The following is a 19201-nucleotide window of genomic DNA, read 5'->3' on the forward strand; positions in this document are numbered from 1 at the left end:
ATTAATTTTTAAAATGAGGTGTTTTATTTGTATTTGTATCTTGGGTGCTTTAACATAGTAGGTATTGATAAATAATACTAGTAATATAAAAGAGGGGTCCTGCAATGAGATAATCAGAAAATGTTGTTTTATTGGCTTATATGTTCAGATAACTTAGAGTTTATATATATCTTATGTAATTGATTGATACATACTGAAGTTTCCAGAAATTAATCTAAATTATGCTTAAATGGACTAAGAAATGTGGTATTAAAAGAACCATGCCCAGCTACTCAAGAGGCCGAGGCAGGAGGATTGCCTGAGGCCAGAAGTTTGAGGCTGCAGTGAACTATGATCTCACCACTGCACCCCAGCCTGGGTGACAGAGGAAGACCCTGTCTCAAAAACAAAAAATAAAAAACAATAAAATAAAAGAAGCATGCCAACCTTAAAAAAGGAAGAAGTCCTTCCTCGATTTCTTTGTTTTATGGTTTGGATATTTTTATATAGGCTTTCATAAAATGAGGCAAAGACTACTTTTTAAATTGATCAGAGGAGGAGGATATAAAATGCATCTTTTTTTAAAAAAAAATCCCCTTTTAGGAAAAAAGGTATATCTTTTAAAGGAACCCAACATGTAGAATTTATAATTCAGTTGGTACGTGAAGTTGAAGAGTCATTATTACAATGAAGTTGCAGACTAATCAGGAAGTAATTAAGTACATTTTGATTGGTCTTTGTAATTTTTGAATTAAAGATTTATTCATCATTTCTAATGTTTTTCTAATTCTATTTTACTGAGTAAAATAAATAGCATTGTTGAGGCCTGGCACAGTGGTTCACGCCTATAATCATAGCACTCTGGGAAGCCAGGGCAGGTAGCACTCTGGGATGCTGAGGCGGGAGGATTGCTTGAGATCAGGAGTTCGAGACCAACCTGAGCAATAGCGAGACCTCATCTCTCCTAAAAATAGAAAGAATTAGCCGGGCGTCAATGGTGGGAACCTATAGTATCAGCTACTAGGGAGGCTGAGGCAGGAGGATTGCTTGAGCCCAGGAGTATGAGGTTACAGTGAGCTAGGCTGATGGCACAGCACTGTAGCCTGGGACACAGAGCAAGACTCTGTCTCAATCAATCAATCAATAAATAGCATTGTACTTTACATTAAGAGATCAAATGTTAGGTGAGATTTTAATGGCATAGACATTCATTTAAAATCATGATTCACCATTATATTTAGAGGCATTCCCATTGAAGAGAAAGAAAAGCTGTACTATTTATCATCTTAAATTCCATTAGGGTTCCTATATTGAAATAGGAAAACAAATGAAAAATAAATATAGGAAGTACAAGAGTACTCCACTGCTTTTAAATGTGTATTTTTTTTAAACTCACAAAGTGAAAATTGCCAAAAATTTAAAATTGGGTTTTATAATTACTTGAGACTAAACTGCAGTTAGGGGATGTTTTAGATTTCGTTGGAAATATGGAAAATAACAATCTGGAATTACATAAGAATTCTCTTTAGAGAAACATGGGGAAGATATTGAGATGCCCAGGTAATTTATTATAACTCCTGAGCTTGACTATGAGCGAGTAAGGAAAGGTAGGGTTTCCTATTCGCTCATCTGGTTTAGGGCCGTGTTTTATACCCACAGAAAAGGGCCTAGAGCAGACATACCGTTGGGAGTGAAAAGGGAAAGCTCTCTTCCCAGCCTCATATGGAAATTTTTTCTTAAGTTGGTCTTTCCATACCAGGAATCCTAAAACCATAGGCAGAGGCCCCGAGACCCTAGAGATTTTAAACTGAAACTCCCAAATTATTACTCCTGATGCATTTGTATAAAGTAAGAGGACAGAAATAGAGTGGAAACTTGGCTACTGAAGGAATGTGGTTTGGCAGCAGTAGGTCAAAGGCTTTGTGAGGTTGAGGATGATCACAGCAGAACATGAAGGCTCTTAGAGTTGGTTGTTAGAAGTATATTTGGGTCCTTTGCCATGGCTCTGGCTATCTGCTGCCTAACAGAGGGGACCAGATCCTCTGTTCTTACCACTTGCATGAGGTTGATCCCAACAGTGGAAAAGGCACTTTCATTTTCTTCCCTTCTTCAGTTTACCATACACCAATAAAAATTCTGCTGGTTCCGCCATAGAAAAACCAGAAGACATTATAAATGACTCAAACCTGGAGAAAGGAGGGCTTTCTAGGCCTTGAAAAGAAACTGATTACATTAAAATATTTTGGGGCTCTGTAGCTCAAATAAAATCAGCCAAAATTGTAAGGCAAGAGAAGTCACGCAGATTTCTAAGGCCTCAATTGACAGTCTGTTTGTAAAAGTAATATATAGAAAAAAAATTCCACATCAGTAGTAATTAAACAAAGGCAAAACAAAAAGTTACCACTTCTATACATAATTATAGACCACTATTTCTTAAGTTAGCATAAACCGTTACTTATTTGTTAAGTCCCTCCTTCCCAACCCCACCCCATCATCTTGCATGACAGGAGTTCTATGAAAGAGACACTCTCATGTTGCTAGTGATTCTTTTGGAAAGCAGTTATTTTAGAAATATATTTCAAAGTAATCATACCCTACCCTGTGACTCAGTAATGAAATTTCTATCCTAAAGTAATAATGTTAAAAATGGACAAAAGTTACCAATTGCAGTATCATTTGTATGAGGGGGGCAAAGACTTAAACTCTGGCATATGCACTCAGTTAAATATTATAGAACTATTAACTGTAACATTTAATCTTAATTTATTAATCCTAGGTGTACTTTAAAGATTATTTTTAATGCAAACAAAACATTAATATGCTTGTAACTTTACAATAAAAAATGTAAAGAACAACTATTAATAGAATTGTAGAAGGTGTATGAGAAGAGGCTGAAAACTAGGGAGACCAGTAAAGAGGATATATTAATATTCCATGTGAGAGATGAAGTTCTAGATGGTGGTAACTTGAGTGGAGCAGAAAGAACATTTTATGAAACATGTCAGTAGATTTTTTTAAAGACAGTGACTGACCACAAGTCAAGGATATCTCAAACATGTCTATATAGGTGACTGGAAATGTACTGATATTAAAGTGGAAGCAATTTGTAGGAGGATCAATTTTGATGGGGGAAAAGAGTTTGATTTTAGAATTGGAGGTTTGAGATACCTTAAATATACATGGTTAAGCTGTAAATACAGGCCCTCTGCTTATGAGTGATGCTAAGGAGTTTGGAGCCATGGGCCTACACTAGAAGATCCCTTTAAGAAGTGGAGAAATTGACACTCACATCTTCATTAGACCAACCTATGGTTAAAATCGGGGACTTTCAGAAGCTGAGTGGTTTACTTATTTATTAATCAATATTTAAAGCATCTAAATAATGAAGAGCCCAGGGTGATTAACTGAATAAAACAATGTAATTGCTGTTTAACATGGTAGTAACTGCGTAGGTTTCTCATAATTTGGTGTAGTATCAGAAATGCAAAGGATGTTTGTAAGTGGGGTCATTTTTTTTTAACCACATGATATTTAGAGCTGTAAACATGAAACTCAGCTAACTCAAGTTAACCAATTATAATTTATATCCTCTTAATCCTCTTCCGCATTGGTACCTTTGTTATACTATTTACTATTTTCTTGGGTTTTCTGTTTATTCATGGTTCCCTCCGTTTTGAGGTTTCACATCACTAAATGTGGGTAGCTCAGTGTTTTGTTACAGATATTTGAATTGAACAATTTGTTCTCTAGAATTTTGACTATGGGAAAAACCTCATTACTACCATTGATTTTCCCCCTCTTTGCCTAGTGGTGCTTGCAGCTTCCACCATGAGCAAAATCTATGTATTAAGAAATAGTGTTGGTCTTAATGACCCTGCAGGCCAAGAACGTCATTTTAATACCTAAATCAGTTAATTTCAAATCATTTAATCTATTAAATCTGTCTTTTTTTTTTACTTCATTGTTAAAATGGAGCTGTTCTTCCAAACAAATAGTGAAATAGTGTTTATCAGTTCTTAGTATTTTTGTGCTTTTATTTATAAATTTAGGAAAATGGGAACATTAAAATAGAGGAGAAAGTTCTGTCTTGTTGGAGCTATGGGAAAACACCGGTTGAACAGTGTTTTTTTATATTTTCCCCCTTTTTTGCCACTCTTACAAAATTAAAACCTCAACTATTTTTTAATCTAATCTATATTTCTGAAACTTACCAGATATGCAGTTGGTACTAGCAGTTAAGGCCATTTTATTTTATTATTTTTTTATTTCAGCATATTATGGGGGTACAAATGTTTAGGTTACGTATATTGCCATTGCCCCCCCCCCAGTTAATGCCATTTTAATGTGCCTTTTCTGTATTTTACAGATTTTAAAGAGTGGCTGTATTTAACCTCTTTTTTAAAAAATTAATTCTTACCTTGTGTAAAATAGCATAACAAATTGTTTTTTCTCAACCTTGATATTTCAGGCTATACTTATCGTATGGACTCAGAAGTCCTGTACTCTTATAGTTTGTAAAATTGTAAAACAAAGAAAAACAAAAGAAATAGTACTTCTTCTTTTTACCTTCAGTGATCTCTGGGGCTGTACTTGGGTTCAGCATTGCCAGGTACCTGCTGTTTGCATCTTCCTCTGTAAATTGTGTGGCAGGTTCATACTGCAGGATTGCATCCAAATCATGAAAGAACTTCATAGTTTTAGAGCTGTCTCCAGAATTGTGGGCATATTTAACTGTTCTATATTCATATTTGAGATTTTTATACTTTGCGCGGCACTGTTTCCAATCTCTGTGTACTCCTAATGATTGCAGCCTTTTAGCAATGTAAATAAATATTCCTTTATTTCTCAGGGTTCCATAAAGTTGTTTTCGTATATTTTTTTCTGCCCAGACACTTAGCAAAGCTTTAACCTCCTCCTCAGTCCAGTGCTTTCCTGCTCCACTCTCCATGTTGAAAGTGACCTGGAAATGATTCACTGTTTTTAGCCAAGGTTTTGTTTCCTAGGAAACCAGATGGCTGGTTGTCTATAAGCTCTGAAGAGCTGAAAGGATCTGCTTAACTGGTTCAAGCTGCCTGAGGGAGTAACTTGAGAAACTGCCAAATAAGCAGGCTTTGTTCGTTAAAGAAGCCTGGACCTAAATGATTCCTAACCTTATTCGTTCCAGCTTTACAGAAAAATTACCCTTAGCACAATAGGACAAGAAAACCACTTTTTTTGTATTTCTTTTCTTACATAATGTACTGTTTTACCAAATGATTGTTGATTTTTAAAAATAATTGGCAGCGGTTCTTTTTTTGCCCTGAGGTTTATAGCTAATGTTAACATATTTTTTTTCTGATGTGAATCACCTAGTCTTCTAGCATCAGTTAATTAAAAATCACAGCATTGCACTAAGTAAAAGAATCCTAAATCAGAATTTATTTAGTCTCATAAACTGTATAGTATTATGCACATCTATTTTCAGCATAGTATTTAATATATTCAATAGAATCACTACAGGTTTTTTTAGATTTTTACTTTGCAAGTGTATTTAATGTTGTTTTTCCTGTTAATAAAATACCTAAACAATTATAATATATAATTTTGAAAAATATTCTTTTTTACCAAATAAATCAATATATTAACAATTATAAGTCTACATACATACATGGAAGAGGTTTGCTTTTTATTTCTACCCTGATAAATATTCTTTGGAACAAAAATTTGTCCATAAACATCTAATCTTTGTAGCACTTGTTCAGAACTATTAAAAATTATCGAGCAGTTGGAACCTTTATTTTATCAGACTTTATACTGCACAGTGGTGCAGATTCTGTAAGCTTTACTATGCTCTGGCACCAGTCTAGGTTTTGGCTTTTTTCTCTGTATCATCACATTTAAAATACTAATGCAGGAAATAAGACACAGACGTGGGAAAGGGTACCTGGTCAGCAGAGGGTTTTTAGAAGCAGCATTTATAATGAAAGTGATACTTGTTGGAGAAAATTTAGAAAATTCAGAAAAACAACAACAGCAAAATGCTTACAGTTTCAGTACCCACAAATAAGCATTTTCCCTCCTTTTTATGTATATCTACATACTGTTGAAGTCAAAAAATAAAAATGTAGAGACAAATCTCTAACATTTTATTCAGGAAGAAAGAATTGCAATTTGAGGCATACATGCAGACTGGTGATCTTTGGTCTGAAGAAAAAAGAGAAGGTTGAGGATTTTATAAAAGAACAATGTGAGATTCTAAGACAAAGTTCATTGGTATCAGTAAAGCTTTGGAGAGCTGACAAGCTCCAATTGGTGGGCAACGGGGGCGGGCAAAACTAGTCCTAGAGTTGCAGCAAGTTATCTCAACAGCTATAGATAAAACTGGTTTCAGGTTACAAAAGGCAGTTTCAGCCACTGGACTTGCAGAGAATTATATTTCTAGAGCAATGTTTTATATGATGATTGCTTTTTTCCCCTGACCCCACAACTCTGTTGGATGTAACAAGAATGACCCAATTTGGATAATCAACTTTAACAATACTCATCCTGTTGAAACCTTATTTAGAGGCCATAGAATGGAGGTTAGAAGCACAAATTCTGGTCAGATTGTCAGGGTTCTAATCCTGGCTGTATCACCAGCTGTCTGTGTGACATTGAGCAAGTTACTTAGTTTCCTTTCCATTGCTCTAGTGTGTTTATGTGTAAAATGGGCATGATACTCATAGTACCTACTTCACAGGATTGCTGCGAAAACCAAATTAAATCATTCATGGAAAATGCTTCGGACAGTACCTGGCATATTAGTTAGAATTAGATGACAATATCATCTTGTGACAATAGCATCTGCTGCCATTGCTAATTGTCACCATCTTCATCATCAGTAGAAGTGGTGCTAATACTAGCAGTATTTAATGTGGTGGTCGGCTGGTTCACGGATGCTTGTTGAGAAAGGTATGCTTGATAAAGTTCTTTAAGAAGCATATCAATTGAGCAGATTTAACAGTTAATATGTTTTCATATTCACAGGGGTCAAGAGAGTGCTGGTATTGTGACCAGTGATGGGAATTCAGTGCCAACATTCAAAACGCACAAGGTAAATTTGAACATTAAAAAATGTCGATGATAAAGATAACGATAGCTAAATAAAATAAATTCTTAAAAAAGAACAATAGCCAGGTGAGGAGAGGGGTCTAAACAAAATAATTTGCAGTTAGAAGTAACATTTTTTGGATGAGCCATTTCCAATTTTATATTCTAACCTTTGTCAAATTAAGATGTATTTCTTTCTCAGTGATAGTTTGCTGCCTAAGATTGACTCACTCAAATAGGAGGTCATTTCTTTAAATACTTATGCTTTGATTTTTTTTTTTTTAACACATTAACTGCCATGTGAGTTGTATTTAACTCACTCTAATTTAGAGCCTGGGGCTTCGTGAAGCATATGTAACTCACACATCTCTTTACCTTGGGAGCCGTGTGAACTATTTTTCAAGTTGCATAAAACTCACACACAGAAAACAATGAAAAACAACAAATTTTTCATGGAATTAGAAAGGATCGTTTTGTTTTCAAAGTTTTTATTTTATTTTCAGAATCAAACACTGTGGCCTCGAGGAAAACAAATTTTTTTTTTTCTAGTGTGGTAGTGCATTAAAAGTGCAAGTTTTAGTTTATATATGACAAATTTTATTGCTCAGTACATTTGTTATTAAACGTTTTAATAAAAAGTATCTTGTGACCAGCCTGGTCAACATAGCAAGACCCGGTCTGTACAAAAAGTTTTTTAAAAATTAGCCAGGTGTGGTGGTGCAAGCCTCACAGCTACTTGGGAGGCTGAGGCAGGAGGATCGCTTGAGCCCAAAGGTTCGAGGTTGCGGTGAGCTGTGGTGATGTCACTGTACTCTGTTCTGGGCAACAGAGCAAGACCCTGTCTCTAAAGAAAGGAATAAAAAGAAAAATACCTTATGAAGTACATGTGCAATTGTGAGTGTGCTAAATGTCACTAAATTGTTCACTTTAAAATTGTTAATTTTATGTTTTGTGAATTTCACCTCCATAAAATTTTTTTTAAAGTAAGTGCTTTACAGGTCTTACAATCAGGTTAAGTTTTTTTGTTTTTGTTTTTTAAGATTACAACTACGAAGCACAGATAAATTAAGTGAACTGCATTATCTAATTTGGGTTACCTGAGCAGAGGGGCTTTTAATACTCACTAGCAGTAATAGTCTCTGTTTTTTCCTAAGATGCATTTTTACTTTGACTTCTCAAGGGAATGGGTCTTGTAAATCACGTTTTTACTGGAGACAATTTGAAGAAATTATATGTTTCTAATCTTGGAATTGGACACACGAGGTACGCCACTACAGGAAAATGTGAATTAGAAAATTGCCAGCCCTTTGTTGTTGAAACACTTCATGGGAAAATAGCTGTGGCACATAATGGCGAATTGGTAAATGCTGCTCGATTAAGGAAAAAGGTAAGGTTTTTTTTTTTTTTTTTTTTTAGGCCTTTTTTAAATGACTGGAACCAGTTAAAGTTAAGGATCTTGGTAAAGGGCATTTTCTGTATTTTCTTCATAATCTCTAAATGTTGCTACCTGTCACCTAATTGCAACAAACAATTGCACCAGAATTACCTGGAGTACTTGTTATAATTCCAGATTCTAAGCTATCCTCTCAGAATTGGGGGCAGGGATGAGAATCTGCATTTTAAAATGCTCACCTTTCGAATGCAGTGCTTTGAGTAGAGATTTGGGAAAGTTGATTTGTGGTTGCTTCATTAAGTAGTAGCACAACTGCTCAAATCATTGGCCATTGGGAGTGATCAACTCAGCCTTACCCCTTCTCCTTTCCCCGGAGGTCCTGGGAGAAGCTGAAAGTTCCGACCCTCTAATCACCTGGTTGATTCCTGTGGCAACCAGCCCCCATCGTGATACTGTCCAGAAGCTTCTAGCCATTACTCATCTCATTAGCATACAAAAAGAGACTTATCATTTTGGCATTTCCGAAAGTTTTAGTAGCTGTCTGCCAAGAAAGAGCAGGAGGAAAACCAAGATCCGTATTTCTTATATATCACAAAAGCATAAGAAGAAAATGGAATATAAACTTGAAGATGGCAAATATGAGAAAAGATGAATTGGAAACAATTACAGGAAATTAAAACAGTCTAAGAGAAGGGACAAAGTATTTGCTTATACACTTTGTTTACAGAATGTTATTTGGAGCTTTCTGTACCAGTGGTGTCAAATTTGTGCCTATGCCTTCATCATTTCATGTTTTTTTTTTTTTTTACTACTTGGTGTCTTTATATTCCTGGTAGCTTCTTTTTTATCCATTCATGACATTCATTAATTAATACTGAGTTTCTTCAGTTTATTAGATTACAATAATCTGGATTTGGTAACCTCAGAACCAGGTGATATTTATTTACTTATTTTTATTTTTTTTATCCCCTTACCCCCACCCCCACCAGGTGATATTTAGTAATAGGATGGTTACACACGCACACACACACACACACACACACACACACCATTATCTTTTTAGCATTCTGGAGTCAGGCATTTCACATATGATGAACAGTTATAGAATTTGAATAATGATGAACTGGTGGGTCAAAAATATCTAGAATCCATGCTTCTGTATCACTCATTGTCCTTCTACTTTCAGTTTTAACTTCAGGCATTTCCCAGAGCTTTGCCCTGCCTTCTTCTTAGGCTATGGCATTATAGTGATGATTATGTGCTTTTCTGTACCCAAATGAAAAACTGTAAGGTTCATTTAAAAAATTCAGGCAATCACAAAAGTATAAATATGAAGTAAACATTACTAAAAACTTTATCACGTAGAGACAATCACTAGCTCATTGTTTCCAGACATAACCCCATACTCAGATGTTAAACTTCATCACTACACATTTAGCTGCCTACTGAAAATGTTCTGTAATGTCCATTTAAACTCATTCTGTGCATGTCCATGGGGCTACCCTTGTCCTGGTCAGTCCTGCTCACAACTTTGTAATTGTCACAGAGTATACACAGGCAATATTTATTACATCTTCATGTAATTGTTCAATATAGTTGGTTGTTTTCTTCCATCAGTAATGATCAACAAGGATGGGTAGCCACCACCAACAATCCCACCTTGAAAGTCATCACTGGAGTGTACCACTCTTATGGGAATATGTCTCATTTGTCCAGAATGTTGAGGGTAGAAAAAAATCAGAACCACAGACCAAATCTTCATGCTCCTTCCCCCCATTGCAGGTCTACATGCCTTCAAATTTAGTCTTCAAAAGCTTTTCAATATATCTACCAAAGCACTTTTTTCCCTGCTTGAAAACCTTCAGAGATTTCCCATTGCCTCCAGTGGTGGCCCTCTGTTATTAGTACACACATACCACTAGTGGGATACAGGATTTTTCATAACTGAGCATTCACAGAATACCTGATTTCTTTCCATTATGGTGGGCTGTTGAGTGAGGGGTGGGCTGGAACTTTCCTTCTGATGATTAAACTTTTATTTTTTCTATATAGCTTCTGCGACATGGTGTTGGTCTCTCAACAAGTTCTGATAGTGAAATGATTACCCAGTTACTAGCATATACCCCTCCACAGGAACAAGATGACACTCCAGACTGGGTAGCAAGGTAATTGTAAAACTGGATTAAACTTGCAGCTCTGGTAGTGAGAACTTTGCCTTCCATGTGTTTGTAACTGAAGTTATTCACTCAATTATTTAATTAATTCCAGGATTAAAAACTTAATGAAGGAGGCACCCACAGCATACTCCCTGCTTATAATGCACAGAGATGTTATTTATGCAGTACGAGATCCTTACGGAAATCGTCCTCTGTGCATTGGTCGTCTTATTCCAGTATCTGATATAAATGAGAAAGGTAATGAACTTCAGAAGGCATATAATTTTATAATGTTTTTCAAAGTTATTGTCCTACTACTGGCAAGCCCTAAACTCTTGAGGTATATGAAGCTTGTGGGTGAGACGGGGATAGGTAAAAAAGAAAAAAGTGATATTCTTAGTTTTTAAAGTACATTTCATTGAGTACTTCTGAGGATGAGTCATTTTTAATGTGTTTAATGGACATTCCTCTTTTTTCCTGTCTGAATTGCTTACTCATATCCTTTGCCTAGCCTTTCATTTCTGTAGTATGATTTAGTGATTTTCTTTTTGACTTACCAAAATGTCTTATTCAATTCATAAAATCATAATGTTAGAAGGAATTTTAGAGAATCGTTTATTTTCAAGTGAGGATCCATAGGCTTCTTAAAGTCATAGAAATAGCTATTCTGTGAGTTTTATTTATTTATTATTTATTTGGTGTTTAACTGTTTTGTTCAAATAACCTCTTTTTAATATTTTTTGACTCCATTAACTGAATTGATTATCTTGTGATTTACAGAGAAAAAAACATTAGAAACAGAAGGATGGGTGGTATCTTCAGAATCTTGTAGCTTCTTATCTATTGGTGCAAGGTAAAAGTTTTAACCTCATTTGGTACATTATCTTTTCCCACATTGATAAGAAATTTTTCTTTTGATATTTACGTGAAAGTTTTCTTTCTCATGTCTGCAAGACAATATTTATAAATGCATTTTTTTCCTTTTTTTTTTTTTTTTTTTTTTGAGACATGGTCTCGCTCTGTCACCTAGGCTGGAGTGCAGTGGCGTGATCACAGCTGCTTACTGCAGCAGCCTCCAGCTCCCGGGCTCAAGCAATTCTCCTGGCTCAGCTTCCCAGAGTAGCTGGGACTACAGGCACGAGCCATCACACCAGGCTAATTCTTTAATTTTTTTGTAGAGTCAGGGTCTCACTGCGTTTCCCAGCTTGGTGTTGAGTTCCTGTGCTCAAGCAATCCTCCCACCTCAGCTTCCCAAAGTGCTAGGATTACAGGCATGAGCCACCGTGCCCGGCCTATAATTGCATTTTCTTAATGTACATTGTGCTTAGCAGTTGGAGTGAGTTTAACTTTAATGTTCTAGTAATAGCTTCTAATTCTGAAACTGGCATCCTTCTTTCAAAATATCACAAGATTTATTTTAGAAAGGAAGAACTTCTTCAACAAGGAATAGGAAAACTTAAGCCAGCATAAAAATTTTTTCTTTAGCCTTTATTCCTTCAAAACTTGATAAAACTTAATCTCAATTCCAAATTAGAACTTAGTAGTAACAAAAAGACAGAAATTACTGCTCAAGGTATATTACTTTTTTTTTTTTTTTAAGACATCTCCAGATTTTGTATTAAATGAATCCATTTTATCTGTGTAAGGGAGGGGACTTTTTGTGTGCTTTGTAATTGATGTTATCATCAGCTTTAAGGACTAGTTTATTAAAAGTCTTCTTTCTTTATTTCCCAAGATACTACCGTGAAGTCTTGCCTGGAGAAATTGTGGCAATATCCAGACATAATGTTCGAACTCTTGATATCGTATCAAGGTCTGAAGGAAACCCAGTGGCTTTTTGTATCTTTGAATATGTCTATTTTGCAAGACCAGATAGTATGTTTGAAGGTATGCAAACTTTTTTTCTTTGACTATTCATGTAAATTTCTTAGTTATGTCATTGAAACATGGCAGTTCTTGGCCCAAAGGCTTACTTGGCTCTTTGAAGACACATAGTTACATGTTGTAGATATAGGAGTAAGCCCACAGGATCACTATTTTTCCTTTCCTTTCAACTCTTGGATTTTGTTTTTCTTTTATGAGTAAGGATTATGATTTTCAGATCTATATTAATGTCAAATTTTTTAAAAACTACATAGTTAAATCCCCCAATTTGTGTATTTCCACTTAAATATTTTCATTTATATCGCTTTTCTTTTTATACTCAGTCTGTAGAGTTCTAGCATTAGTTTTTTAGAACAGCAATATTATATTATGCTAAGTAAAAATAATCTATTTCGTTTTCCAAACATACCAGACCAAATGGTTTATACAGTAAGGTACCGTTGTGGCCAGCAGCTGGCGATTGAAGCTCCTGTGGATGCAGATTTGGTTAGCACTGTTCCGGAATCTGCCACACCTGCAGCTCTCGGTTATGCAGCAAAGGTATTTTTCTCTTAATTAACATGCAATAAATTGCTCTGCTAGCTGTAGAATAAGAAAATCCTGCCTATAAAGAGAAATTCATCAACTTATTGTAAAGAAGAAGGAAGATTTGGGCTTAATGTTCATTCCTTTATAAGCAATATTCATTTTCTAGCCTTTTTATTCAATGGCACTGTTTTAGTAAAGATCATAAAAAGGTTCACCCAAAGACTAGATTGCCCCTTCTTTTTAAAAAGATGACATCATCAGTATAAAGTTGGCCCTTGAATAGGCAGGGGTTAGGAGCACTGACCACCCTGCCCCCTGACTCAAATCTGCATATAACTTTTGACTCTCCCAAAACTTAACTACTAAGTAGCGAACTGTTGACTGGAAGCCTTACTGGTAATGTAAAAGTCAATTAACACATATTTGGTATGTAATATGTATTATATACTGTATTCTTACAATGAAGTAAGCTAGAGAAAAAAATTAAGAAAATCATAAGGTAGAGAAAGTATCTTTACTATTCATTAAGTGAAAGAGGATCATCATAAAGTTCTTTATCCAGTTGTCGTCCTCACGTGGAGTAGGCTAAGGAGGTGGAAGAGGGGTTGGTCTTGCTGTCTTAGGGGTGGCAGAAGCAGAAGAAAATCCACCTATAAGGACCCATGTAATTCAAACCCATGTTGTTCAAGGGTCAGCTATATATAGAATTTAGTGGTTAATATTTATTTTTTATTAAGATCTACTTCTTGAAGTATTCTCATAAGTCACTGGTGTATTTGCTCCCTACTGAGTATAGGTAATAAGCTGTTTATGTTCATTTAGTTTAGTGTTCCTAGTACTATGCTAAATTTTATTTTTCATAATCAGGTACATTGTATAACTATAATGATCCTAGGGTATAATACCTGATAATCACTACCTTGGATAGTTTCGTTTATTAGCTACTGAAGGAAATAATATGCCTACATTTTAGGGAAGGCTACCTTGAGAAATGGATGAATTACCTCCTGTCCCTAAAAAGTATCTCCATAGCCTACTGGTTTTAATTCTTGTGCCAACAATTTTAAAATATGTGAATTTTTCTGACAACGATTTATTCTTTGTCGTGTCTTCATATGCTTAGTGTTCTCTTTCAAGATACAGGAATAATATTTGTTTAAGAAAGACATGTTACAAATTCTAGCAAAATGAATTGGTTTTTCCACCAAGTATATTACTTTTAGTGGTTTTTCTTTTTGCCTTTTTCCCTCCCCACAGTTTAAATAGTGAAGGAAAATTATAATCTGATGATGGAGCATTGACAATAACAACCACGTTTTGAAGTATTACATATTATAGTGGCAACCCAATCTAGAGAAAGTAGGAGCCTAGGGTATTCTGTATACTGCTGTTCATTGTCGTTTTTATTTCTTCACCAGTGTGGACTTCCGTATGTGGAGGTGCTGTGTAAAAACCGATACGTAGGAAGAACTTTCATTCAGCCAAACATGAGGTTAAGACAACTTGGTGTTGCAAAAAAATTTGGAGTATTGTCAGACAACTTTAAAGACAAGAGAATTGTCCTTATAGATGATTCAATTGTGAGAGGCAATACCATCTCACCTATAATAAAATTGCTCAAAGAATCTGGTGCAAAAGAGGTAACTAATGTTAAAACATATCCTAAAGTATCAATAATTAACAATGTGATATTGACTTAAAAATACAATTTAGTATGGTGAATCAAAATGAATAGTTCAATATAATAAATTAACATTTTTCATATCAGGTTGGTTTAGGAATAACAGTGTAGCAACTTGGAGAACATGTAATAGCCACTCTTATGCTATATGCTATATACTATACTATACTAAATTTAATCCTTCATAGATTAAAAAGCTCAATGTACAAACTTAAAATGTATACAGTTTAGAAAGTTTCAGAGATAGTTGTGATTATGATTTTCTAGCATTTTTTAATGACTGGTTAGGATGAAAATTATGTAATATACAAAGGAAAAAGTAAATTCAACATCTATTACAATAATGAAAAAAAATAGACAAAAACAAAGAACAAAGGCTAAATATTTACCTGTAGGAGAATAGTTTAGTAAATTGATCTATTCAATGTGATGAAGTGTGATGCAGCCATTAAAAGCTGTAATTATGAAGACTGCATAACGTGGGGAAATCCTTTCTATAAAGAAAGTTTAAAAAGTAAATGTGAACACCAATTATAATAAAGGAAGTGTACCTGAAAAAAGGCAGAAAATAATAGTAGACAAAAATAGCTCTGTTGTACTAGTAAGGTTTTTGTTACATCCAGGTAAATTGTACTTTTCTTTTTAAAGTGGTAAAATAAGGGGTAGGCAAAAGAACCATTCAGGTATTATAAGAGAAAACGAAAGTAGTGCTAGGAATATAAGCTCATTAAATGAGAAGTAGGATATCTGGAGAAAGAAAATTCCTTATTAATAAGTGACAGAATAAAGCAGCAGCTCTGGAGAAAGAATCCTTTACAAATGGCTGACATGTTGAACTTCTCGTCCAGGACACGCTGCAGTCTGGAGCAGGGCTGCCCTAAGTATGATTCCTTGGTCATGAATTAATTCTATGAGTAGTTTTGACTGAACACTACAGTTCTATGTTTACCGTGTGATTTTCCAGGATTCTTTTTCGTTTATTATTCAGTGAAACAGATTCTATATTTATTATCAATACGTTGTTACTGAATATTCTGTAAAACAATTTTATGTTGCATTTACTCAATGAAAGAGAATTTTGCCTACTTATTCTTACAAAGAATATGTGAAATGATTTCTTTCCAAGGTACACATTCGAGTAGCCTCACCACCAATTAGATATCCATGCTTCATGGGAATAAACATTCCCACAAAAGAAGAGCTTATTGCCAATAAACCAGAATTTGATCATCTTGCAGAATATCTAGGTAACTATTAAAATTTCTGTAAACATTTGTTTGTTTGTTAACAGAGAAAATCCAAAGCTTGTCAGGAAGAAAGGGTTTCCAGGTAGAGAGAATTTGTACAAGAATACCAGTTAAAGCCTCCCAAAGTCAGATCCCAAGAAAAACAAAAACAGGTTTTGGGTTTTTTTGTTGTTTTTATTTCAAAATATTGATTAAGAGGGGTACAAGTGTTTTTGTTACATGAATACCTTGTATTAATGTAATGCTTAAGTCAGAACTCTTGGTGTGTCACCAGAATAGTGTTCATTGTACCCAATAAGCAAGTTTTTATCCCACATCCCCCCCACCCTCCCCTTTCTTGGTTTCTCATGTCCTCTATATTTGTCAAAAACAGTTTTATCACAGATTCTAATAGAATAATTTGAATATAGATACAAATCAAAAAGTAAAAACCTTGTGTAGGCTTATCTTTAATAATGAGGTAAAGAGACTTAGAGATCTAGTTTATCCCTAATGAGACATCTTCCCTTCAATCAGGTGATGTATAAACTGTGTAACTATCACATGAAATACAACCATTGTGCTGTGGTACCTCCACACCAGTTGTTCATGGCTGGCATTTCTTTAAATTGGTCATTCCTGTGCCTTACTGGTTAAATATTTTGAATATCACCCTGCTCCATGTATTACCTATATTATCATAATAATATCACAAAAACTATACAATTTCAGCAATGTTTTCCCCCATCTTACAGATGCAAAAATAGTCTTAGCAAAAAGTAAGCAACCTTAAGCTTAAATTTGAACCGAGATCTTCCTGATTTCAAAATCAAAAAAATTATTCCTGAACCCTTTCTGGATTACTTCTAAATCCTTTCTGGACTTGAAGCCTCTGCTGTTTTGAATTATGTTATACCCTAAATTCCAATTTATAATTTTAAAAATAAAGGCCTTGAGTTTTACTGATTTTCTTTCTTTCCTTTCTTTTTTAAAGAAAGAATAAAGGAGAAATTTTTACCCTGGCTTAAATTATTCTGTTTGTAAACATTCTCTGTTGAAGCATTTCTTCCTTTCTAAAGAAACTCTCATGATATTTTTATTTTTCCCTTTTTCCCCCATAGGAGCAAACAGCGTTGTGTATCTGTCAGTAGAAGGATTGGTTTCATCTGTACACGAAGGGATAAAATTTAAAAAACAGAAGGTGGAAAGGCAAGATATTATGATTCAAGAAAATGGAAATGGTCTGGAATGTTTTGAAAAGAACGGTCATTGTACAGCTTGTCTCACTGGAAAATACCCTGTAGAATTGGAATGGTAGCTGGTAGGGGCAGATGTATCATTTCAAGATATAAAGTTGGTTAGGAAGTTACAGTGGTTACACCTTATCTGTTTACTGTTGCTCTGTTGGTACAATATAAAATGCCACATGCTTATGTTATACCTTTACACGTTTTAAGATTTTTTTTTTTGAAAAGGGTACCAAAGTGCTATAATTGAACCTTGCTAATTATATATAAGACAACAACATACGGTATTCTTTTTTTATACAAGCATTGGCTAGCATTTTGTACCTGATCAGAAAAGGCAGGTGGTAAGTGACATTTGCCAGGCCCTTGATTTAAAGGGTTTGCAAGAGGTTAGACCTAAGATAGGAGGCCTGACGCAAACAGGACAAGTGAGTTAAATATAACATTTCCTGTGAAGTTGGAATCCATTATACACTGTAGGTGTCTAGCCTTTACAGTTCTGACTGTAGTTATGACATTGGCTTCACTGTCTAACCTTAAACAAAACTTACTATCTATATAAAAAGATCTTTTGTGCCTCAGTTTCCCCACTTGTGCAATGGGGTACTTTTATTATTAAATAACTAATTGGAATGTGAATAAATTTCATACTTTGGTGGTTAGAGCCATCATTTCACCCCCAAATTGTAAGATAGTACATGATTACTAGCTTTTGAAAAGCTAATGATTATTAACCTTTTTGAGATTAATTTACAGTTATGATTTTGTTATGATGGAGGGAGACATAGTTTGGTGGATCTTTGCCATCTGTCCTTGAGATATACCCCAAGAATGGTTGTAAAAATCTGTCTGTGAACAAGTTTCTCCCTCATTTGACTAGAAAGTGTGATCCATAATACTTAGTGCCCTAATAGTATAAGCTCAGGAAGCCACCTAGTACATTTGAAATACAAACCAAATTTTTACATTCAAATAAACCCTTTATTCTTAATTTGATTATCATATGCTTTTTTTAATTAAAGTGCTTGATCACTTGCAAGTATACATATGCATATACACATACATATGCTTGCAATGAAGTGATCAAGTAGAAACACAGTAGGGGCCAATTTTATTTAAGGTTCAAGGCAACAACTACTTTTTTGGAATTAGAATGCCCATATCCAAGCATCAGCTGATAATCACTTTTTTCTACTTTGTGTTATTAGGATCTAAAGAACTTCTTTCTTGTAACATCCAAGATTTAGACGTTTAAGATGAGTTGCCCCCAACCCCTGTTTGTGTAAGATTTTTAAAACCTAAAAGTGATTGTTTCCGTGTTATGTTACCACAATTTGATGTATATAGTGTCCAAATCCATTTCAAAATTAATATTTATTAATAACTGAAATTGTTTGTCTTCATTTGGTATATAGCCTCCTATATTAATTATGGCAGGCCAAGATAAAATCTTGACAGCTCTGTAAGCCCACGGGCAGCCGTGGGTCTGGGTCGGATAACCCTGTGGCAATGACACAGGCAGAGTGACATTTGAATAAAGCCCTGGGACCACTTCAGCATTATCGCCTCTTATCTTAAAGGTATTCCCTATGGCAGCATGGAGGAGGCAAGACCTGTGGGTCCATTTTGACCTGGCCTTACTGACATTTGATTTTTAAAAACCAGAGACTCAGGGAAAGTACTAAACCAAAATCTCTGATTTTACTTTTGTGTTTTCCATAGTTCTTATTTGTTTTATTGAGATGCTTTTGTAAAGAAAAATAATACTGTGACAATTTGGTAATTCTACAAATTGCTTAATATTTCTCCATCATGGACTTTTATTTTCACAATTTTATGCAGTCTGAATTCAATTACAATTTTTTAACAATTTAATCTCAAATGTTGTTTAACCACTTTAAATTTATATAAGTAGAGTGTTGTAAACTACAGAGAAGATGAAAAATGTGTTTTCAAACGATCTATATTGTGAACTAAACCTTTTTTGTGACTTCTTTGTGATGTCTGGGTGACAAATATATGTAATAAGTGTGTTTAAA

The 19201-nt window shown here is 34.7% G+C and overlaps 2 protein-coding genes across 3 annotated transcripts in view; one reads left to right on the top strand and one right to left on the bottom strand.

Annotated features, from left to right (window-relative positions):
* The window catches only part of PAICS (phosphoribosylaminoimidazole carboxylase and phosphoribosylaminoimidazolesuccinocarboxamide synthase), a 35359-nt gene extending 30432 nt beyond the window's left edge, over positions 1-4927 (bottom strand). Inside the window, 1 exon segment of the mRNA XM_069456774.1 lies at positions 4546-4927. Within this exon segment, the coding sequence (XP_069312875.1) occupies positions 4546-4927 (382 nt within the window).
* Positions 1-19201, top strand: part of PPAT (phosphoribosyl pyrophosphate amidotransferase) — a 36269-nt gene extending 17068 nt beyond the window's left edge. Inside the window, exons 2-11 of one of the 2 annotated variants that reach the window (XM_069456775.1) lie at positions 6985-7051; positions 8228-8434; positions 10493-10605; positions 10709-10854; positions 11377-11449; positions 12332-12483; positions 12893-13020; positions 14427-14648; positions 15816-15936; positions 17037-19201. In XM_069456775.1, the coding sequence (XP_069312876.1) occupies positions 6985-7051; positions 8228-8434; positions 10493-10605; positions 10709-10854; positions 11377-11449; positions 12332-12483; positions 12893-13020; positions 14427-14648; positions 15816-15936; positions 17037-17233 (1426 nt within the window). In that variant the 3' untranslated portion in view covers positions 17234-19201. The remainder of the gene's footprint in view (positions 1-6984; positions 7052-8227; positions 8435-10492; positions 10606-10708; positions 10855-11376; positions 11450-12331; positions 12484-12892; positions 13021-14426; positions 14649-15815; positions 15937-17036) is intronic. The other variant, XM_069456776.1, reaches the window with a different exon arrangement.

This window comes from Eulemur rufifrons, chromosome 24, assembly GCF_041146395.1.
Source record: "Eulemur rufifrons isolate Redbay chromosome 24, OSU_ERuf_1, whole genome shotgun sequence".
Taxonomy (NCBI): domain Eukaryota; kingdom Metazoa; phylum Chordata; class Mammalia; order Primates; family Lemuridae; genus Eulemur; species Eulemur rufifrons.